The 24,220-nt window shown below is 35.5% G+C and overlaps 1 protein-coding gene across 1 annotated transcript in view; it reads left to right on the top strand.

The window, feature by feature from the left end:
• Window positions 1-1,865: 1,865 nt before the first annotated feature.
• LOC134529437 (synaptophysin-like protein 1) overlaps window positions 1,866-24,220 on the top strand; it is a 60,118-nt gene continuing 37,763 nt past the window's right edge. The window contains exons 1-3 of the mRNA XM_063363533.1: window positions 1,866-2,093; window positions 12,429-12,503; window positions 22,844-22,971. Coding sequence (XP_063219603.1) covers window positions 2,079-2,093; window positions 12,429-12,503; window positions 22,844-22,971 — 218 coding nt within the window. The 5' untranslated portion in view covers window positions 1,866-2,078. The remainder of the gene's footprint in view (window positions 2,094-12,428; window positions 12,504-22,843; window positions 22,972-24,220) is intronic.

Consider the following 24,220-nt stretch of genomic DNA (forward strand, 5'->3'; position numbering starts at 1 on the left):
ATGTGTATCCCATCAGGGATTTTTATATTTTACGTATGCAATTAGGTGACCCGTCGTGGCACCTGCGCCTCACGCTTTCACGTCCCACCACGGGACATAGTTCTTTGCCCACGCAGGGCGGCACTGCGCCGAACGCGACCAAAACTTTCGGACGAGTATTCACCTGGGACGTGCCACGGCCACGTGTGTGATATCGCTCCAGATTCCACCGTGTCCGTACCCAGCTTAACGTGGCCATCGCCACCCCGCGGACTATCCGCTCATGCATATTCTCCTGTGCGGGACTAATCGCAGTAATTCAGTGTAACGTGTTTTAGTAAGTAACTTATTCTCCTGTGCGGACCAATCGCAGTAATTCAGTGTAACGTGTTTTAATAAGTGGCTTATTCCCCTGTGCGGGACTAACCGCAGAAACTTAGTGTAACATGTTTTAATAAGCCAATCATTCTCTTGTGCGGACTAACCACAGTAATTTAGTGTCATGTGTTCCCTTAATTAAGTCGTGGGACCGTTCGTCCTCTCTCGTCACGCCACGTCCGTATACTCTCGCAGTGACCCTAGCAGGTCCAGGTGCGCGGAGCTTAGGTCGACGGTGAAGCGGCCAGTCACGTGAACGTGTGACCTGTAGAGTGTACTCCGCAATAAATCACCAAAGGAACTCGTGTGTTTCATTAATAAGGCGTCCTGGGAGGCCATAACAGCCCGGGGAGTCCTTTGTCGCCGCATCCCTGCCTACCGCCACGAGGCCAGGAACCCCCCCTTGAGATTCAAAATTAACTTACCAGCTTAAATTTACGTAAATTCAGATTAGGCAACGGGGACGGCGTCAAACATATACTATACATTTTAAAACTAACTCCAAGAAAATTAATGTAAATGATATGCTTTGGTGTTGAGTGCCTTAGAATTAGTAATTATATTTATTATAGCCCATTTGTGTACTATTCGAGAGGTAACTGTAATTTTATGTAAATACACAAATAAATATACACACATACCATTGTTGATTTCTTTAGGTTCTGCCACAATACATCACGAGTGTAAGTCCATTCTTTATCAGCCGCCACCAACCCCAAACTGCCACATTGAGTATGAATTTCTTTCCAGCATGATGTTTTCATTTCCTTTGTTAAGGTACAAGAAAATGGTCCAAACAGTGTCTCCTTCTTATCTCTGATTTCTTGTAGGATAAGAATCTTATTAGCGACTGCAAAATGTTTAGACATTTTTACTATGCGAATGTACTTCTGAATATAGGTTATGTTTATACTTGTTACCGACAACACTTGTTGCAGACAAGTCTAGTTGGTAACAAGAATTGTTACGGACAAGTCTTGTCACCAACAAGTTTTCCAAAGATACGTGAAACACTTGTTGCTGACAACTTGTAGTAATAAGTACTTGTTACACACAATTGTGGCGAACAAGACTTGTACATTCGTGAAACGGGCCCCAGAATGATATGCTACAATTGTTGTTATAAACAAAATATGAAAGAAGTTATGCATTTGAAAATGCTTGTTCAGGTCAAGGGTGTCATACTGCCCCTTAAAAAAACTCAAAATGAATTGTATTAAAACCTTAAATCCTAAAAACTTTATTAAAACCTAGTATTAAAATCTACAGGAAGAGTAAAATTTTACTTTACATCAGCGTAAAAAATACTTTAAAATTCACCTTATTGTCTCAAAACATCATTCAAAATTTTTTAAAATGTCGTGTAGTGTAATTGTATACCATAAAACATAGGGTGAAGTGTCTTAAAATGTAAATTATAATAATTTTTTTATGACCTGTCTTATGACTCTATCAATATTTATAAACATGGTTCTATTTTGTCTTCAAGAGTTAGGTGTCTATTTGTCTTTATTCTTCTATGATTTCACTGTGTATGGTTATGGGTTGGGTTAGGAAGCTTTAAAGACTTGATGAGATTAGACTGATTGTTGTATTGCCTTCCTTAGCACATATAATTTGTTGTTGGGGGGATAAAAAGACTCTTTGCGGGAGTGTGAAAATGTGTTTCGCTTAGATACCGATCTGCGAATCTGAGTTATTTTCTTCTCTAACGTAACAAAATGGATCATTCACAGGTGAGTTGCCAATTAACCTGTCATCAAGTCTAATTGGGGAATTGATCTAGGTTATTCTAGAATTCGGAAATTTTCATTTCAGTGAAAACTGTTAATTTACTTAGCTCTCGTACAGTATGGGCACAGAAATTGGATGGACGTACGAGTGCAATTTAACTTCAAGTAAAATGCTAGTAAACGGTTAGTAATAACGGATGTTATCTTACATTTTCAAAACGGAAACGGTTATGGTTCTTTATGGGTATCTAGTTTATATCAAATTTTTGTTTTCCTTATTTAAAAATCAAACTTATTTTGATTATAGAATAGTTTAGCATCACACACATTCAAATGTTTACTTTCAGTAATTTTATGTAAAATTCGTACGTCGCGGCTTTTCCAGAAATTTATAATGGCTGTATCGGAATACCTAGGGATGCGTCCTTTAATTTCAAGTCCCTACATCCCTAAACAAATGCACCCACAGTTTAAAGGATGCATTCTAAAGGATGTACTATCTCCGAATTGTTTTACAGCTAGCACTCCTGTTGGTTTGTCATTGTACTAATGTGGATTGGCATTTTATATTCATGACATCTTAGGTGGGCCAGTAAAACGTAAATGAACATTCAAGATTGTAAACAATTTCGGATGATTTCAATTATAGTTGGGAATTGAAGGCTGTCAGCGTCGGGCAAGCTTCTACTTAACCACAGTGGGCTCTTAGGGCGTCCCACACGCCGCTGACTGGGTTAAGGACCCATGTGGCCCCCCGAACACAAAGACACGTGACTCAATTAAGTTGGTTTTATTTACTGCTACGTTACACGTCCTCATACACACCTTCCCTGATACCGAGGCACTTATCGGTTTAGTTGAGGAGGCGGACAACACACTTGGCCGCCTCAAACTTTTACGTAAAACACAGGTGGTTAAAAACTCCTGAGAGTATAGAAATTACTAATTAAACAGCCCCACTGACCGAGAGAGGTCCCGAGGATGAAAATAAAACGATTTGAATTATTTAAATTAACAGAGCTTCTTATCGGTGAGACAACTGTGATGTCCTCGGGGTGTCTGCAGAGACGTCCGCTCTCTGCTGGCTGTAGGAGGAGACTGGGCGGAGACAAGGCTTGCGGCAGGAAACATGGCACCCTTCGCGCCCAACACAATTACCGTTAACATCTTAGCTATTGCGTGCCCCGGGTTATTATAGAAAATAACATGAACTCTTTATCAAATTACCAGATACACATCCACGACCAGACCGTCTGTAATAATTACTTATGTGGTAAATTAGTTTGAATAAAGTTATATGTTGGTTCCGTCGTCGCCTGCTAGGGAGCGTCCTTGTCCGTGCTTGCACGTACTTTATTACAAAAAAATAGTACCTATATTAATAAAACAAGACACTCACTGACTCGTGACACTATTTTAGGGGCGAAAAGAAAAGGTTACAATATCATAAATACATATAAGGGTGCAGCACACGGGGGCGCATCGTTTGGCCTAAAACATTTGGCCTAAAACTGTTTCAGAACATTCACTTGGCCTAAACTTTTTTTACCTAAAGTCATTAGGCCTAAAATTATTTGGCCTAAATATGTTTGGCCTAAAACCATTGACATAAATTTGTTTGGCCTAAAGTCATTTGACCTAAAATAGTTTTACCTAAATTCATTTGGCATACTTAAAGTTATTTGGCCTAAAGTCATTTGACCTAAAATTGTTTGACATAGTCACTTGGCCTAAAATAATTTTGTGACACTTATTTGACCTAAAATTATTTGGCCTTAACATATTTGGCCTAAAGTCATTTGACCTAAAGTCATTTGACCTAAATGTATTTGACCTAAAGTCATTTGACCTAAAGTCATTTGACCTAAAGTCATTTGACCTAAAGTCATTTGACCTAAAGTCATTTGACCTAAAGTCATTTGACCTAAAGTCATTTGACCTAAAGTCATTTGACCTAAAGTCATTTGACCTAAAGTCATTTGGCCTAAAGTCGTTTGGCATAAATGTATTTGGCCTAAAGTCATTTGACCTAAAGTCGTTTGGCATAAATAATTTAGCTTGAAGGTATTTGGCCTAAAACTTTTTAGAATAATTAACTCTGATCTTTTAACAGGTACTTCTAGCAAATAGTAGAATGTTTTAGTTACTTCCAGCTATGCTATATGTTGAGCTGTAGCGTTTATAGAGCAATAATTTACAACCCTTTATTTAGACATACAAAAATTTCTAAAATGCACACAGAATTGCAGTTTACAAGATTATTATAGCTGTAAATTGCACATTTGCTCACTAATATAAACCTTGTTTTGCGTTTGTAAAAAAAAAAAACAATGTAAGTGATAGCATATTGGTAGAGATGATGGAAAATAGCATTTCTAAATCAGACTCATAGCATTATGTTTTGAATTAAAGAATAGGTATATGTAAACTACTATAATTTATTATACTAAACAATAAATTAAACAAAAAGCAATTTATTTAACAAACAGTTGAGACAGTTTTTGGAAGACCATTTTTTTGCACAAATTCTTTGTTATTTTTAAGTACTATCCTACACTTTGTTTATATAGATTATTATTGTTTTGGTTACAGAAAAACACAAATTAATGTGAAATTACTAGTGCGTGAATAAAATACATTTCCAGTAAATCTAAAAGAAATTATTTTCGAGATGCTTTGGGTTAAATTATAGCTTGAAATGTTTGCATTTAATTATTGTACTGTCATTTAGATGCGACTTTTATTATGCTTATCTGTTGTCTTTTATTCTTCCAATTATCGCTGTTACAGTGTGTGCACAACAGAAAATTTGGATTACCGACATAAAGTAACTAGATATATTTTCTGTGCGCTACAGTTGATAATGGCAACATGCATTTTAACAACCGCTACTGATGAAACCTATGTGTCGCTTAGAAAGTAGCGCCAGTTTGTTCTCCATGTCACAACTGGATCCCATTTACGTGTTAAATAATTTGTCGAGTTAAGCAAATAGTGCATGCACTCAGTATGACGAGAAATTTAAATACACAAAAATACTGGATGAGTGAAAGTTTTTTTTACAAGTTGGTGCATCTCATTTGGAAAAAAGTTGGCTGCAATTACTGACTTTGTATTGGAAAACATTTTTGATATCTACAAAAAAATTTTGCAGCAAGTCATTTTTGTGTGGCAATCTAATTTTTCTGCGATAAAGCCTGATTGGAGCATTTTTATAGCTAATTAGCAGAACCCGGTAGATGTGGTTCTGCCAGTGAAGATAGAAGTTGATGTGCTGCAACGCCATCTAGTTGATAGGCTACTAAACTTGACAGGGTAAATATGTATTGTACGGATTAGCGCCAAAAAAAATCGTACAAATATGAAATAACTTTCAGTATATGCTATCTTACGTCCTCTTTTCAGAACCGCCTGCGGAGATAAAAAATTCCAATTACTTTTGGAGATATCGAATTTTTTAATATTCATTTTTTGGCGATTTGTTTAAAAAAAAATTTAAAATCCGAAAATACCTTTATTCTGTGCTCTTTAACTTCCTCTTTTCATTAAACCCGGCGGAGATCAGAAATTCCAAATACTTTAGGAGATATGGAATTTTTTAATTTTCATGCTGTGCACTGATGCGGCTTGAGCGGGAAGCCTACGATTCACACATCCTTCTGGACATACCCGAATACTCACGTTGGCAAGCCTTCTTTTCCTAAAATTAGCAAGAAGTACTTAAAAATACTTTAAAACATTGTGGATGGTTGGTTATATTAGGTAAGTATAGCTACATTAAAAAAACTGTAAAATCATTTTATGGTTGCTTAGCAAATAACTTTTTAATATGTAGCTATCCAGCGCTAGGAAACCGTTTACATGATTTCACAGTATTTTTAATGTAGCTATCCTAACCAAATCAACCATCCACAATGTTTTGAAGTATTTATAATGTAGCTAACATAACCTAATTGACCATTAGTTTTCATGAGTTGCATATTTATTTACAATAAACAAAAAAAAAACCGAAGATGCACGATCGGGCGTTTGCCTCTCGTCTGTTGAAAGAAGGCTTGCCAACGTGAGTATTCGGGTATGTCCAGAAGGATGAGTGAATCGTAGGCTTCCCGCGTTTTCATTGTTGCTTGTTTACAAGTATGATTTTTTTTTTTTTCGCAACATAGTTGAACGACTACATCACATAAAAAGAAAATTACGTGAGTTCCTAATGTTCATCCTTTTTCCCGGTTTGTTAGGTCAGGTCAGCTACATTATAAATACTTTAAAACTAAACAACCATTAAAATTAATTTTTATTATTTTTAATGTCTGTTCAGTTTCAAAGTATTTATTCTGTAGCTGACCTGACCTAATCTACCTTTGTCCCGTTTTGTTAGGTCAGTTCAGTTACATTATAAATACTTAAAACTATACAAGTAAAATTAATTGATATTATTTTTAATTTCCGTTTATTTTGAAGTATTTATCATGTAACTAACATTACCTAATGGAAAATTTCTGTTATTTAGGCATTCACGCACACACGGCAAAATATAAAATGGCATCTGTTGAATGATTACATAGGGCTTGTATTGCAAAATAAGAACGTGATATCTCCAAAAGTAATTGGAATTTTTAATCTCCGCAGGCGGTTTTGAAAAGAGGACGTAAAAGAGCATCTAATGAAAGTTATTTCATATTTGTACGATTTTTTTTGGCGCTAATCCGTACAATACATATTTACCCTTGACAGGATCACCCGCTGGACCGAACCCGAGATCACCAGATGATAGACCAAAGATAGTTTCAGTGTTGTTTATTGATGTTATGTTTACAATTGGTTTTATGTATTCAGTTAGGTACTGGATACTGATACTGATACTGTTAGTTCTTTATTAGGGAAATTTACCTATCACCTAAGTAAAATATAGTTATACAAGTCTTACTTATGTTGTTTATTAATTTATTCTGGTTTACTCAACTCGAACCACACAATTGTGATAAGGACAGTATGACAAGACACTCACATAAAACATGTGGTGCACATTATTGGACTTTTCCAGGAACAGGGTATTTATAAAACGAATTAACCAGAAAATAAAATAATCATTCACTAATTTCGCTTATTAAAATAACCGCCAGAGAAGCAATTTGTAAATAACGAGCAAACAAAAAACTTGCGAACAGAAAAGTTCATCAGTGTTTAATCCGCTAAACTTATTTTATGTTTTCTAGCCATGTTGAATGTTCGAATAACTTACATGGCTGCAAATTATGATGGTAACTGGTATTTTGGACTTGTAAAAACTATCTTCAGTGAAGAAGAATATGTGGAAATTCTTTTTCTCCACCCTTCAGGATCAGCTGTATTTTTTTATTGGCCTTACAGAGAAGATTCAAAAATAGAAAATTTTATCAGTGTAGTAGACTCAATTGAATCTAGTAGCGAGCCGAAAATCAGTAATTTCTTGGCTCAATTTTTAAGTTTTATTTATTAAAATATTTTTGCTTTCCCATAAGCTATAGGCCCTCATCAAAATTTATTTTCTCAGCTTTACCACCCAGGGCTATACATATTAAAACTTTACTAGTGGGTCTTAGAGAGTCTCAATGTCTAAGCAGAGACATGCAGACGCTTACACGCAGCGTAGGCTAGCCTAGTCAATTTTATCTCGCCTGCATTCAGGAACAGGCCTGATAACTCTCCCTGCCTAACATGCAGGTTAAGTCCACTATTTACATACTCCCCACTAGAGCTCTGCTCGAAGTGGCTCTGTCTGTTTGTCTCTGTCCACACACCTCTGCCCTCCAATCTTCACATGTGAAGCCTGTTGCTTGTCAACTGTCACCAAGAGACACTCACTTGCTTACCGGCCATCCAGTGCCCTGCTTTCCGTATGCCATGGATGGACTTCGTTGGCTCGCTGTTGTCCCGGAACCGGAAGTTCCCTTGATGACTGCGAAGAGAGTTTCGAAGGACAGGCCACGGATCCCCTAAGCTGGGCTGTCGCGCTGTCTGCACCTGGCAAAATCACACTAGTGTCTCGTAACTTCAAAGTGCTTACCTTATATGATGTGTGTGTCAATACGGGTGTACTCCGGTCTAAATAGGTAGTTGTCCCTCACTGCCCTAGGTTTGCCTGCCTCTGTCTGACCACACCATCATCTACTTGCACTTGCCCGCCGTCTTTTCCCACTGTTATTGTCTGACTCTCTCGGACACGCAAATACATAGTGCCCTCCTTAACAATTTTTTCCGAGTCTCTTGGGTGCCACATAGGCGACACTCTACTCGTTGTTGAATACCTTGGCACTTAATCGCTGACTATCTCGTTGCGCTCCGGCATTGCTCCTTGCGAATTGGGCTAAGTCCAACTGACTGCGAAAAATGACTTAAGTCCAGCTTACCCTTCGTGGAGGCTAAGTCCCATACCGGACTTCGGTGTTTGTTCGGGCAGAATAATGGTGGTCTTGGTGGTTCAGGCAAGGCGGCGGCAAGTCTTCTTGCGGTGGAGCAGCACTTCTGCTGGTTGCTGCTGTCGTCAGCTGGTGTACTGCACCTTAAGTGCAGAGGTCAGGGTTTATATACCCCTCGGGTCACCTTCCCCTATGTTCTCCGACCATCCAGAACCTCGTGGTCACTCCTACTTCGCCCTGGACGGTCGGAGGGGAAGGAGGTCATGTGATCAGTCATGTGACTGTTCCTCAGTCATGTGGTTACTCCCTCCACTGCTCAGCTCTGGGTGGGACACGAGCACACTGGGTACAAGGTGGAGTGCCTGTTGCGTTGTACACCCATTACACAGGGGTGTAGTGCTGGTTGCAGTCACTTCAGGTGCAAGTATCTCTTATGGTGGGACCACTTGGTTGGGGTATGCTTAGCTACCACAACAAAACCACCTTCATTCGTCTTGTTCTTTCTCTGTACGCCTTAGACCATATAATTTAGTCGTTTTAACACTTCACTCTGCATTTAGTTTGGAGAACATGCATTTTTTTCCTTTGTGTGTTTTACAACCACACCAAACCCCGTTTCTGAAATCCATTAGAGCTAGCCCTCAGGTTGTATCTTATCTTCATATGATTTGTAGCTAAATAAAGGTTTTTATGAAGCTCATATATGAGTGCCATATACTCCAGATTATACACATGGTTGATGGTACTGGTAAGCTGTTAGCGAGGATGATTGAACTTGATGTCATAGGGTAGCTTCAACTCTTGTCCAAACATAGTACTCGCAGGAGTCTGTTCAGTCAAGTCAAGAATGGCAGTCCTATGTGCCATCAGGAATAATTAGATGCGTTGATCCCAATCTTGTTGGTGGTCTGCCACAACCTTGCCAAGTTGCTCCTCTGTGGTCTTTTTGAACCTCTCCACCATGCCATTTGACTGAGGATGTAAGGCTGTAGTCCTTGTTTTTTGTATACCCAGTAACTGACATACCTCCTGGAATATAATTGATTCAAAATTGGTCTTGGTCTGAATGTAGTTCCATTGGTACCCTGAATCAGCAAATGAGTTTGTTGACTAGTACATCTAATACAGCAGTGGATTCCTGGTTAGGAAGACCATAAGCCTCTGGCTACTTACTGAAATAATAATTTAAAACTAGGATTCACCAGTTACCATCTTTAGTCTTGGGAAATGGCCCGCAATGTAGGTAATGGCCAACCTCTTGAATGGGTCTCCAACATTGTATGACCCAGTTGTTCCACGACTCCAGTACTGTGGCCCTTTTCTAGCCGAATATTTGTCGTGTTGTGTGCATCAAGTTTCTACATCCTGAAGGCCATTCAACTAGTAGTAGTGCTGATGAATCTAGAGTTGTGTTTACTCCTAGTTGGCTACCAGAAGTCCCATCTTGTCTTTCAGCAATTATGGCTCTATGCTCTTTGGTAGGAGCAGTGGCAAGATAACCACTTTCTCATTTGGACTTTCTCATTTGGACTTTCTCACTTGGACTTTCCCATGCCCTCTTCAATAACCCATCCACCATCCTTAAGGAATCCCATTGTACCTAATAAGATTTCACTGCACTTCGGTCAATGGATATCTCATGCCATGATGGACATCCTGTATCCCTCTCTAATGAACCTATAATGTGCCTGAGTTCAAGGTTTTGTCACTGTGTCACTTTTAGGCTGGCATTGTCCATTTATCTTTACTGTTACTGATAAGTCATACATCGGATGGCTTTGATTCCCTCATTTTTCTCTGCCATTTTGCAGTGATTGCAGTGTTCATTGCATGTTCATTGAGAGAGGGCATTAGCATTGCCGTGATTTTTGCCCTTTCTTTGTTAAGTGTGGAAATTATACTGCTCTATCTGTCCAATCCACCTAGTGAGTTGCCCCCCTGTGTTCTTGAACTGCAACAGTCAGGGTGGCACAATCAGTACATAAAAGGCATTTTATCCCATACAAATACTTGTGAAAATGTTGCAAAGACCTTATTATTGCTAGGAATCTTTTCTTGAGACAATAGTTAGCTAAGGTTTGAATGAAACTTTGCTGTAGTATCCTATGACAGTTCATTTCCATCCTAAACGTGGGGAAGTACAGTGCCCAACCCACCTTCACTTGCATCTGTGTCAAAGACATAATCTCCATGCAGATCGGGTAAGTCAGAATGGGACTAGAACATATTGCTTCATTAAGGTTTTGAAAGACAGCCTCAACCAGGTGTTCACATAAAATGTTTATTTTTTTTTCTTTCAGCTGGTGCAGTGGCTTAGCAATAGCTACAAACACAGAAATGAATTGTCTATCGTAGGCACAAATATATGCCCAGGACTAAAAACATTAACTAGTACATTCTGGTAACAATTGATTATTTCACTAAGTAACCAAAGTCTTATGGTATTTCTAACCAGGAAGCCACCACTGTAGCAGACACACTCGTCAACAAACACATTTGCAGATTTGGGGTACCAATGGAGCTACATTTAGACTAAGGCTGCAATTTTGAATCAACTACATTCCAGGTGGTATGTTGGTTACTGGTGATAAAGAATACCAGGATGGCATATAAGGCTGCCATTTATAACTTAACTAGACAAGACTCCTGCGAGTATTGTGTTGTAACAGGTTAAAAGGGAAATGCATCGTAAGAGAGTGTTACCTGTCTGGGAAAAACAGGTTTCAAGAGTCGGGGGAGGAGGGGCAGTTTTAGGAGGTGAGCAGTCCGCCTGTGCGTGCATAAGGACGTCCATAAGGAGTGAGGTCAACCACCCTCCCTTTCCCTGTCAGACGTCACTATGTCTGGATGCCTGTTCGGTTGCTGGGTTGGTTGCACCTCTTGCACAACTCCTTCTAGCAACCTCCAGCTGATTGTACAATACAGTCAGTGGACTGTGAGAAGCTTCCAAAATTGAGGTATATAAAACCCTGGCCGACAGGTGCAAGGCACGAAGGTCAAGGTGAGGTTGGGTGTCTTTACCAGTGAGTACTAGGAGCATTACCGGAGTTGGTGTTAGTCATGGTAGTGATACCAGGGAGTCAGGTTGGCGATAACAACGAGCAGGGCGAGGAGTTCTCTGGTGACTTCGTGGTCTAAGAGGAAGACATGACGTGACATCGTTGAAGCGGAGTTAGCGACATGGTGTATGCAAGTGAATTGTGGGACTCCAGGGTGTGGATACAAAAGAAAGATAGCATCTGCATTTGGTAAATTAAGCGTTATAATTTTACTAGCAGAAATTAATGTAAATTTTAGTTTAGTAAATAGACATTTTAATCATTTAAAAAGGCCTATACTTATGGACAATGCTTCCCCGTGGTTTTAATAATAAATATAGTTTCTCAATTTGAAAATGTTTTTATATCGTGAAATTAGTTATCTGTATGATTGGCATTAAATTCAGTAGGTAATAAAATAGGATTTTATAGGGAAACACATTTGAGCAAACTGTATGGGAATGTACAAGAATATTTTGTGACCATAGCACTAGTTATCCAAGAGTTGGATAGTCTGGGCTGGAATGTGCTTTGCAGGTACATACATTATTTTTTATATTTATCCTGCAACTGTATATACTCACTGTACTTTATATATAGTGATTGCTGCTGCACCAAAGTATTTGCAAACTATTGTTGTTTTTCCAAACTTTTGTTTTAAAAGTAGTAATATGCCACTTGTGACTTCCAAGCATTGTTATACACCCAATGCACTATTATGTATGAATATTTTATATATGTTGTCATGAACTCTGAAAATTTGAAAATTCGTCAAAACATTTTAAAGCGTTGATAGACGTATATTATACCTGTTGAAACTTTCTAGTATATGTATTTTAAAGCATTTACAACTACCTTTCTTTCCTCAACATACTAATAACCCATTTTCTTTTAATTTTCAGATTACAAAACCAGATATGGAGCTAAGTTTAGCTGTATTCAAAGAACCCCGTGGAGTAATGAGGATTCTTCAGTTTGTAAGTATAAATACAAAGTTTGGCAAACAATTTCACATTCAGGACAATTAAGTATATGTTGGTTTGTACAAATTTTGATAAATAAGTTTTTAAATATTTTTAATGTTTTCAAATTGTATAAAATTATAGCTCATGCAATATATTTGGCAATAGTTAACTTAGAAGAATTAAAGAATGAATTCATTTCCCTTGATCAACCATACTGTATTTCTAATATATTTTGGGTAATAATTCTTATGAATAAAATTATTATAGATAAGAGAACTATGACTTGTGTTATTTACCTTAACTGTCAAATAATCACTTATTGCAATATTTTCAGTTTTGTCAGGTATTTTTTAAACAAATAGTTATAACATTTAATTAATCTATTTTTACAGATGTAGGTGACTAAAATTGACTCTTATTTACTTAGTGTTTAAAAAAATTTGTATGTGATTTAGAAGATTTATGAATTATTTAGCATTTTAGTTTTGCTTTTCACTGTGTGTAACATTCCAGAGCTTTTAGTATTTCCATAAAAATATTTTATGTCATTGTTATTATTTGACATAGAAATTGGAGTTGCCTGGGCTTTACACAGAGAGAAAAAGCTTCATTTTAATAATAAGGATATATTTTTCAAAATCAAATGCAAACAGTATGATTATAAAGTGGCAAAATTTCATCAGGAAGTACAGAACTTTTGCTTTAAGGGGTGAGAAAAGGAGATAGAGATGGGGTAGTTTTTCAAAATCTCTTGTAGGTAGGTGATAGAGATAGTTTTTTCCAAAATAAGATGTAGAAAGTGATTTTCCTTTTCTTTTGAACGATAATTGGGATGATAAAGTTTGAAATTTCATGTGTACAGTGAACTTCCTCTTGTTTTGAATGCCAAGCATGCAAAATTTCATCAAAGTTTGAGTAAAACTTTAGATCTGTATATAAAACAAACATTGCTTCATAAATCTTATTTTATTTATATGTTTATTTTCATGTACATATTGTTACTAGGATAGTAGATGCAATGCAACGAAGCTGGTTAGCTCTCCAGCCAGCCCACGTGCTCGCCTGCGGGTGAGGTGTGGTCTATTACCGTTAAAATGCCTAATCCAATTAGCAATAGCGTCTCACTACCCCTCTCTCCCGGAGAACTCTCTACGGCTTTAGAGTGTTTGGCATGTCCCAGAGCCCCGTCTACGTGAAGTGGCATAACTAGAATGCCTTTGTTCTGGGAGCTTCAGGTATTGAGTTGACCCTGATCAAACACAACACTGAAAGGGTGTGAGACCATTACAGAAGGGGTATGAGGGGTATAAAAATGGCAATGCCAGCCTCTGGGACAGTGAAAGTGAAGTGAAGAGGGCGAGTGACCACTTGATGAGCGAAAGCAGACGACAGGCGACGGGCTTCGTGTGCAGAGATTGGTGCATCGGGAGCAGAATGTCCAGGACTGTGTTGTATTTGACGGGCGAGTGGGTAGTGCCAGGAAGTGTGTTGAGACAGAGGTGAGCGGTAAGAAACTAGCAGTAGGTAGAGCCACTGTCTAGCCAAGCTCCAGAGGGGAGAGTAAACTGTGGACTAAAGTAAAGACTAATTTAATTGTGGACAAACATTTTAAGTGCTGTAATTTAATTAATAGTGTAAATAGTAGTTAATAAATAAAACTGTAGTTAGTTAATTGGGCTACCAGGGTGTCTACCGGTCACGAAAATCCTGAAAGTCACGAAAAAGTCACATTTTTGTGAAGGTGGTCATGAAAGCCACGAAAAGTCGCGTTATTGAAGCAGTGGACACAAAAATCGGAGAGAGAAAAAATATTTCATGCAGTCATAAATGTCAGTACTTAATACATGCTAGCGATTTTTTTCCGGTTTAGGAAGCTTTAATAATACTGTACTCTTTATTTCTAAACACATGGAAATAATTGAAAACGCCATCAAAATGTGTTTACAAATGAGAATGGAAAGCAAAAAGCCGTATTGTGAAATGTTAACTACGTCGAACCTCTATCTATCGAACTCGCAAGTATCGATTGTCGGTGTTTATCGTATACTTGCTATGGTCCCGGCGAAATTGCTATACAACTAAGGTTAAGAGTCCGCATGTACCAATGTTCAAATTATCGTTTTTCCCGTATTGATCGTGCAAACCTTATGTTCCAGTCACTGTAAATTATAGTCAATGATAGTTTATCCATTAAGATTTTGCGTAAATATTCATATTTTAAAAAGAAAACGTGTTAAAACAGTAACAATAAAATTCAGAAGTATTAAAAATCACCTTAAATCTGCGGCCATTTTGTAATAGCGATGAGTGAACACCAGTAGATGGCAAACATTGGTACCATATCCCATATTTCCGTGAAATCAATTCGCCACGAAACGTTGTCACAGTATCGACTTGTATTTATGTAGCCTATGTACGAAAGTTTTTCAAGTCGGATAAAATGGTAACGTAAAAAACAAGAGATATCGAGGGTGGTTGAGATATTGATTCAAGGGTGGCGTCATGACCAGTGTTATTTTTTGTTTTTATGCGCGGTAGAGATAGTAAGTTTATTAGGTGCAAATTATGTTAGGAGTACTTGTACAATGTCATCGTTTTGGCACGTTATAGTACAGCCAACATAATTTACTGTGTCCAACTTTGTAGAGAATCTGTTTCATTACATCGGGTAAAAAATACGTTAGTGCAATGTTTTCATCTGCGTTGTGAAGTGCATCAACATAGTAGCTGCCAATTATGCCGGGGAAGTGTTAAGGTTCACGAGAATGGAAAACGTCACTCAAATTTAATGTGTCAACTTCTAAATTCTAAATAGACTATAATCAATTTTTCTCGTGCCAACGAAGGAGAAAAAGCTGTTTGTAAAAGTGTCACTGTACTTTTCGTTTTCCTGTGTGTACATTACGTTTTCCTTTTTTTTTTGCCATCACCGGGTTCGAACCGAGGACTCCGAGCTCCGTGTCGTAAATGTTTGTTTTTTAAAAAAAATTGAAACAGCCACAAAAAAATCTCAAAAGTCTGTGCAATGACATATATATATATATATATATATATATATATATATATATATATATATATTCCCACAGATTATTAGTTCTTGATAGGTAGACACTGTACGTCAAAAGAAAAAAATTCTTTACCCTGAAACGCAAACATAAGGAAATTAAAATATACAAAATTAGATTTACATTAATGAAATAAACATAAGCATTATAAACAATACAGATAATATAATAATTACTAAATATTAAATGTGAGTTTTTTGGCAACATTTCTTAGTCAGTTATTTGAAAATTATACTCTAGTTATGTGTTTCAGAGGATGGCTTGATCACACTCTAGGTTTCCAGTATATTAATACACAAACTAGTGCACATATAAGTGGTGAAAGTAGTTATATCCCATGGCAATAAAAGTGTATCGACACCTATTACAGTCAGGGTGGCCACTCGACCTGGAAAACCTGGAAATGTCAAGGAATTTTGTAGCTACAGGGAAAAATCAGGGAAAGTCAGGGAATTTCATCAAAAATCTGGAAATTTTTCGTTGAAACTGGATTTTTTTAAAATATTACTAGTAAAATAGAAAATGAAAGGTAGGATTTATGTTGAATTTGTGTTTTCGAGACCTCGTGTTGTCTCGTAACATTTTGCGGCTTTCATACATTAAGTTGGATAAAACAAATTAGTGTATGTCTATACATTAATCCTTAAGAACTGCGTTTCATTATTTGTTTTTGTGTAAAAATGGCGGGATACGTCGATGAAGGCTGGCAAGTGTTTTTAGTTTTGGTACGTAAATATGTCGATTAAGGCTGACAAACTTTTTAGTTGTGGTACGTAAATATTTATTTGTAAAGACAAAGTGACAAGTTTTCGTCATGTCGTGCTCCAAACAAAAAAAAGCTAGCTTTAATTATAAATGGCTTGCGTGTAAAGATTTTTCACAATGGTTACTTGAAGACGAGTCAAATAAATTTTCAGCCCGGTGTTGTTATTGCATGACTAAGTTCAGCCTAAGCAATATGGGAAAACAAGCCGTGATAAGCCATATAAATGGAAAAAAACACAAAGAAGCAGCTGGAAACCGTAAGAAGTGTGTGGAAATAGACGTTCTATTAAAACATGGACAAAGCACATCTAAAGCTTCGGTTAGTAAGTACCCAACGGATGCCACTGAACCTGTTAGTCCAAGTCCAGTGACTGATATACCTAAGAAAACTTTGCATGCTTTTCTATTAAATGATAGCTTAACCAAGTCTGAAATATATTGGTGTTTGCATTCTGTGACAGAACATAATTCATTTAGGAGTGGTGTTAGAAGTGCTGACCTTTTTCCAATACTTTTCCCTGACAGTGAAATAGCCAAGAAAATTCAACTTACGAGGACTAAAGTTGCATATACAATAGTACATGGGTTAGGGCCTTATTTCAAAACACAGCTGGTGAAATTGATTTCAGATTGCAACTATGTGGTTTTAGGGTTTGATGAGAGTCCAAACAAGGTGACTCAAAAGCAGCAGATGGACCTTTTTGTAAGATTTTGGGACTCTGAAAAAAATGAAGTTTCATCACAGTTCTTTACGTCTGCATTTCTTGGTCATACAACGGCTGCTGATTTGATTATCCACTTTAAAAGCTCTCTGTCTGATATAAATTTAAGTAAACTTATACAAGTGTCAATTGATGGCCCAAATGTCAATCATAGATTTTTGAAAGATTTGTTGTTTGACTTAAAAGGTGACTACCCTAGTAAGCTGACATTACTAGATATAGGATCTTGTGGTTTACACACTGTCCATTGTGCTTTTAAAGCAGCTATACGTGAAACTAAGTGGGAGATAGTTGAATTTTTGAGAGCAGTCTACGACTTATTCAAAAATGTACCTGCATGAAGAGCAGATTTTATACTATACACAGATACAAGAATATTTCCTATGAAATTTTGTTCTATTCGTTGGGTAGAGAACAGCAAAGTTGCACTTCGAGCTATTGAAATTCTACCTTGTTTGTCAAAATTTGTGGAGTGTGCAGTGCGGGATAAGAAAGCATATTCTAGACAGAATGAATTTTTTTTCTGTTGTTTCAAGATGTGTCAAAGACATCCTGTTTGGAGCAAAAATTTCATTCTTTTATTCTCTTGCAGGTTTGTTAGAACCTTTCTTGAGACAGTTTCAGACAGAATCTCCAGTGGCTCCATTTATTCATTCTGCTCTCTTCTCATTGGTACACACATTGATGGTACGTTTTGTTAAGGAAGATGTCATTAAGAAGAATTTTCTTTCACCAGGCAAACTTATTTTGAGCACAGATAACTTGCTACATGCAAAAAAATGTTGATGTTGGTTTTGCTGTAAGAGATGCATTATAAAAAGCAAAAGGAGTGAAAGAACTTCAGATTTTGGAATTCAAGCAATGTTGTCACCAAGCTCTAACTCAATGTACCACAAAATTGTTGGACAAGTCTCCTCTGAAATTCAGACTAACTGAGGCACTGACATTTCTTGATCCTGCTGATGCTACTAAATCTGTTCTGTTCAAGAAAAATTTGGCATCATGCTTGGAAATATTGGTGAAACACAATTGGTTATCTGGTGTGCAAGCCGACAGCATTTAGCGAGAATTACATCTTCTTCTAGAGTCAGAAGAAGTGATTGGATGCATGACTGCATTTGAAAAACATTCTCGCCTCGATCATCATTGGATGAAGTTGTTTAGTTCACACAATGTTTCAAGCCAAGTAGTTAATTTTGTTAAATTTATACTGATAATTTCTCATGGAAATGCTAGTTTAGAGAGAGGATTTTCGGTTAATGGTGACTGTTTGATTGAAAATTAAAAAGAACACAGCCTTGTGGCGTTAAGACATGTGCACAATGCAGTTACCTTAGCAGGTGGGGTTGAGTATGTAAAAATAACAAAATCAATGATGCAGTTTGTTAGGAATTCCCATGCAAAATACCTTGAGGCTCTGCAGACACAGCAAGAGCTGGACAAAATTGAACATGATAAACACCAAACCAAAAAGCGACAAGTAAAAGAACTAGAATTGTTGGAAACAAAAAAATTTAAACTGGTAGAAGATATGATGAAGGAAGTTGATGCCATCAATGCAAAAATAGACTTTATAAAAAAAATTGAAAGGTTAATTTAGTGTGTGTTTTTTTATGTACATAATTTTTTGAACTTTCATTTTTTGAGGGTGTTAAATAATAGTGTCAAGTTGAAGAATTTGTGTTGTGTGGTATGCTACAAAAAATGCAAGTACCAGCAGCTTGAATAGGTATGTAACTAGGCCTGAATATATCTCAATTTTTGCTTTAAATTTTAATTAATATTGGTATTTTAACTAGGCCTACACTGTGCATTTATTTCTCTTTTTAATTTTCTTTGTTAGAATTAAATATTTAGCATGATTTGTCTGCATGTATGTGTTGTTTACAACGGGCCTTAATTTTTAAATTAATTTGCCGATGATTTTGACTGGTCAAAAGAACCTGGAAAAGTCAGGGAATTTTTTCAGTTGAATTGAGTGGCCACTCTGACAGTTGTAAATTACAATTTTGTAGAATAGTAAGTGCTAATTGACTAATGGTTTTATGTAGTAGTAATAATACATAGAACATTATTATTTCTATAATAAATTATGACTGCAGCAAAGGCAGTTGAAATAATATTATAACTTTCGATAAATAATTTTGTTACAGAAACAAAATAGTTATTTCCTATTGGCATTTTATAGCAAATACTATATCTAGTGAATTATATTGTAGACACTTGATCATTTTTGTGTTACATGTGAAATGCAAGTATGATATAGGGCATCGATGCTGGCGCCTAAATAATTTGAAGATCTGTATAAAATTGTGAGAAGTTACAATTTAAACAAAATCCCATTCTGTTATGGGAAAAGGCAACAGGTCTATGATATGTTACAACATTTTACAAATGATTTTGGGACATTATTCATTTATTCTTTTTTCCAATGTATACTGACGTGCGTATCACATGTAACAAAAGCTTGATGAGTACAGCACAATAACACTGTAATTAATTAATACAAAACAGAGTGAACTTTACAGTAAGGTTGAGCATGAAGCTTGTGGATTCAGTAAATGTTACGTAGAAAACCTACTTTTTTAAAAATCATTCTTAGAAAAAACACGATTCATTATTTACATTCTACATTTACAGATGTAACACACATTTTCAAAACTATTCTGGATGAAGTAATTTTTTACATTAATCCATAAAATCATTATTTATTTTTTTCTATTTCAAAGTTTTCAATTAGAATGTAGGTACTTTGAGAAGATTTTCTTGGCTCTAAAATATCAAATATTGTAACTTTGTACATACGTGCCTACAACCTATATAGTCCTTGAACCTACATTTCTTGTGATGCATGGAAAATTGAGAAATACACCCGTCCCTCAAAGTAACGCTGTTCGGTTTGTGTGGTTTTAAATTAACTGTGCTAATAAATTACTGCATTAAAAAGCGCAGTCATAGTTTCATAGTTTTATACTATTAGAATTGAATCATATTTTCTATATTAATAACATTATTATTTTGTAACTCAGATTTGTTGTTAGCCCCTACTGAGTAAGGCAATGTTATGCCTTAGGCCTCTTATATAAACAATGTGGCTCTTGATTTTTTTTTTACATTATAATTTAATATTAGAATTTTTTTCTTTCAAATTTTAATTTAAACCTTTATTTAAATGTAATTTAAATTTATTTAGACATATAATTAATATTGTAGTTTGATTTTTTTAATGGAAGCAGTGTCTTGATTAGAATGATAGGTTGTCAACACTTATGTGGTTGGAAAACAAATTACCCTGTTTTAATGTTAATGTATAACCGTCCCACATTTTATACTAAAATCAAGTTTGAAAATTAGTGGAGCATGAAAGAAAATAATTTTTGTTGAGGTTTTTTCTGCAAAAACAAAACATGTTGCATTGAAAGTATATTTAATTAAAAAGCAGAGTATGTATAAGTATGCCAAACAATTTAAATTAATTAGTCATGCAACAAAAACAAATTTAGTTAAACTTAAAATAGAATAATAAAAAACATGAGCTGTAACTATTGAAGTGTTCCCATAAGTATACACTAATCACAAAAGAGTGAAGGCTATCAAATTAGTTTATTCGGCATGAAACAGAGCATGTGCGCTGCATGTAGTTGGCCAGATATCAATATTTATTAGATTACATACACGCGCTCTATACGTGCATCAACGTAACCAAACATGATGATGCCAATTAGAGCTGGTTACATTTTTATACAAGTTACACTGCTGTGATGAAAAATAAATTGGTTAAAATGTCAGAAAAGTCTTTAAAAGAAAATTTACACATTGAACAAATTTGTATTTCTGTTAATTAAATGAGTAAGTAAGCAGTAATATTCTAACATTTAGTTGATTTCAGCTTTAAAATATATTGTTTGTGTGGGCGGGGGGGGGGGGGGGGCATCTTAAGGAGAAAATGGCAGGATCATATTGAACGGAAAATCCTATAATGCGGGTAACACTTAAAACAAGTTTTACTATAATTGTAATAAAAGTATTTTCCCATTATAACTACCACACTGCCTGACAGCAACTTGAAAATAGATTACTGTAGCACAGTACTTTATCTTGTGATTTTTGGCAAGGTCATGTTTGCTACCTACACAAAGTGCTCAGAACCTAGCAGCGGGACCAAAACATTATGCGATTTTTATGTGAGAATGTTTTCCATCAAATTTTGATGTTCTAAAATAATTATGCAAGTGTGACAATTGTGTGTGATAAAACATGGTATTTTGGTTAACATAGATCTTATGGAAAAAAGATTTGAGTAGTGCTATGTTTCATTGGAACAAATTAGGGTGTTACTTCAAGGGTTTGTACACAAGATTATTTTTTTTTTGTTATGGCTATAAAATATCAACATAAAATAATGGCTGAAAGTTGATGGCTGGTAACTTGTGTGTATAAATAACATTAGCTGGTAAGAAAAAAAAAATTCACATAAACATCCATTGTAGATAATGGTTCATTGATAATGATCACAGCAAAATTAAACAAGAGAGGTGCTCTATACAATGCAAGATAGCCCACCTGATTCAGTATTGGATAGTACAGATTTATTACTGACAAATTGGATGTGGGTGTCAGCATGCGACACTATCACTGCTTGACTCAACACAGTTTGTTGAAATCTTACTGTTTCATTGCTGTAATCACAGATCTATCTAGTACTAATGTCAGGCTTTGATGTAGCTTGGTTTTTTGTCAATTTTAACAATTTATATGGTTGTATCTGCATAGTTGTGTACCATTTGACTCGGAACATGTTACTTTTTAATAGATTTTATTGAAACAAAATTTAATTTCTTCTCCATGCAGGTAAAATGATCAATTTTGTCACGCTTTTCAAAGGTCAGGTTGTATACAGGTCACAAAAGTTATGATAAGTCCCAAAATAAATACACATGCTGGAAGTTATGAAACATTAACTTGTAGCATATTTTGCTAACTTGCATTTTTTTTTTGAAGCCTTACTTCAGTTTATAGTTGCACATTAAATATAAATAGTTGGTAAATGTCCACTTAAATCATATTGAAATTATCTCTTTGGAAAGGTTTTAGCTTTCTAACATTGAAAGTACAAATTCCTGAGAATAGTATATCTATTTAATATTATGTTTTAATTTTGCTTATATTAAAAATCCCCCAGTAATATAAAAAAAGTAGTAAGAAAATATTACAAAACGTCTTGGAAACATCATGAAATTGTTTCAGTAGGTTGCTTGTAGACACCCTGAGGGTCATATTGTTTTAATGGGTGGAAATGGATTGAGTTTTACATCTAGTCATCATCAAGGTTGAGACGTAAGGTGATAAGAAGCTAATGGAACATTGATAGATTGACAAGGGGGGGGGGGGGATAATGGGACTACCCCGAGAGAACCCACCTACCTACCACAGCTCTCACTTCCAAAAAATCCCCACCACAAATGTTTTAAATATTTGTCTGTATTTAAAAAAAATAGGGATATACTCTTACCACCCATCTCCACCATCACTCTCACTGTATTGTTCAGCAATTAGTTTTGTTATTTAAAACAGGGTTACTTGAGACACGTGTGATTTAACTTTGACCATGTTACAAGATGTGAAATAAACATTCAAGAGAACCTACGTGTTGTGTGGACTATAGCTGATTCTCACAAGGCTTATGTCAGATTTCAAAATTATTATTTTACCTAATTTTTGGAGTTCAACCAAGTGTCTCAGGTCATCCCATATTTGTAGAATGTTACTCATTGTCTTGTGTAATTTTTTTTTGTTCCAGATATTTTCTATATGTGCATTTGCAACAACTACTGGCTTTACAAGTGATGTTATTTTAACAGTTAGATGTGACCAAAATTCAAGTTACCCAGAAATGCCATATAGGTTTGAATACTCTTATCCCTTCAGGTAGCTACTTTATTCTTCTTATTCATTTAACTATATAATTCCTTTTTTTTTTTGCTATTCAGTATAGAATTGCATATTGTTAATTGAATTTTTTAACACAATTGTATGCCTTACGGTCAAGCCACAATCTGCATTAGCTTTTCACTAACATAACACAATTATTATGGAAAAGTGTTAAAAAGCATGGTTTTCTATATAGCTTGCTACTAACACACTTAGTGATAAATACAATCTGACCACAATATTAGTATTACAGTGTTATGTAATTGGCCAGTCGGAAGTCCTGAAAACATTTTATTTTCAAACCTATGTGCCAAACTTAACAACAGTAACATTATAAAATTAGAGGCTCTAAAAATTGTTTGATAAAACAATAACAATAAAAAGATGATTTTAGCAAGACTTCTCCACTTGTGTTTTGTTAATTAAGGTTAATGTTGATTGTACAGTCATTAATTATAAATATTTTAAATATCTATGCTGGTTTTTAGTGTTTTTTTTTGCATGCGTATGATACAATGTTGAATTGGGTGATTGTTAATAGACTGGTGTTCTGTATTGCGTAAGATCGTGTAGAAATTAAAATTTACTTAATATAGGTAACAGATCATTCTATACTTTTAAGGACTTAGTATTATTTAGTGTTTTATAATATAAATAAATACAAATGATAGTCAAAATTGTAATGAAAAAAGTTCAAAAAATTATCAACAATATTCTTGTTAGTATTTTTATTTTGTATTATTAGAACTGCACAAATTTAAGAAATATTGTTGATCCTATAATTATTTAGCATACTGATAAATAAACTTTATTAATAGTTTTTCTGTATATAACCTAAACATGTTTGATATTGTACATAGAAACCTATATTCATAATTTTTCAGACAACGAAAGCATAGGTACTTATTTCATGTAGGAAGGAACCTGTGTTTATAACTATTTGATGTTCATTTAAGGTTTAGATGTTTCATGTACAATGTTTTTGTTTACTACATTTTCTTTAAAAGTTATGCCTAACTGCATTTTACTTAACTTTCTTGTGCCTAACTGAATTTCTCCTAACATCAGGGAATAGGTAGCACACTAATGACAAGGAAACTTGTTAGAAATGTAAACCATATTGAAAAGTATTATGTTGGAGCATGATGGTTAGGGGTATGCGAATAGTGGATTGGGGTCAAATATTTTCAAATCGAATAGTAAAATTTTTGAATCAAATGTGAATAATTTTGAAGTCAAAGAGTTG

The sequence above is a fragment of the Bacillus rossius genome, chromosome 2, assembly GCF_032445375.1.
Source record: "Bacillus rossius redtenbacheri isolate Brsri chromosome 2, Brsri_v3, whole genome shotgun sequence".
Lineage (NCBI taxonomy): Eukaryota > Metazoa > Arthropoda > Insecta > Phasmatodea > Bacillidae > Bacillus > Bacillus rossius.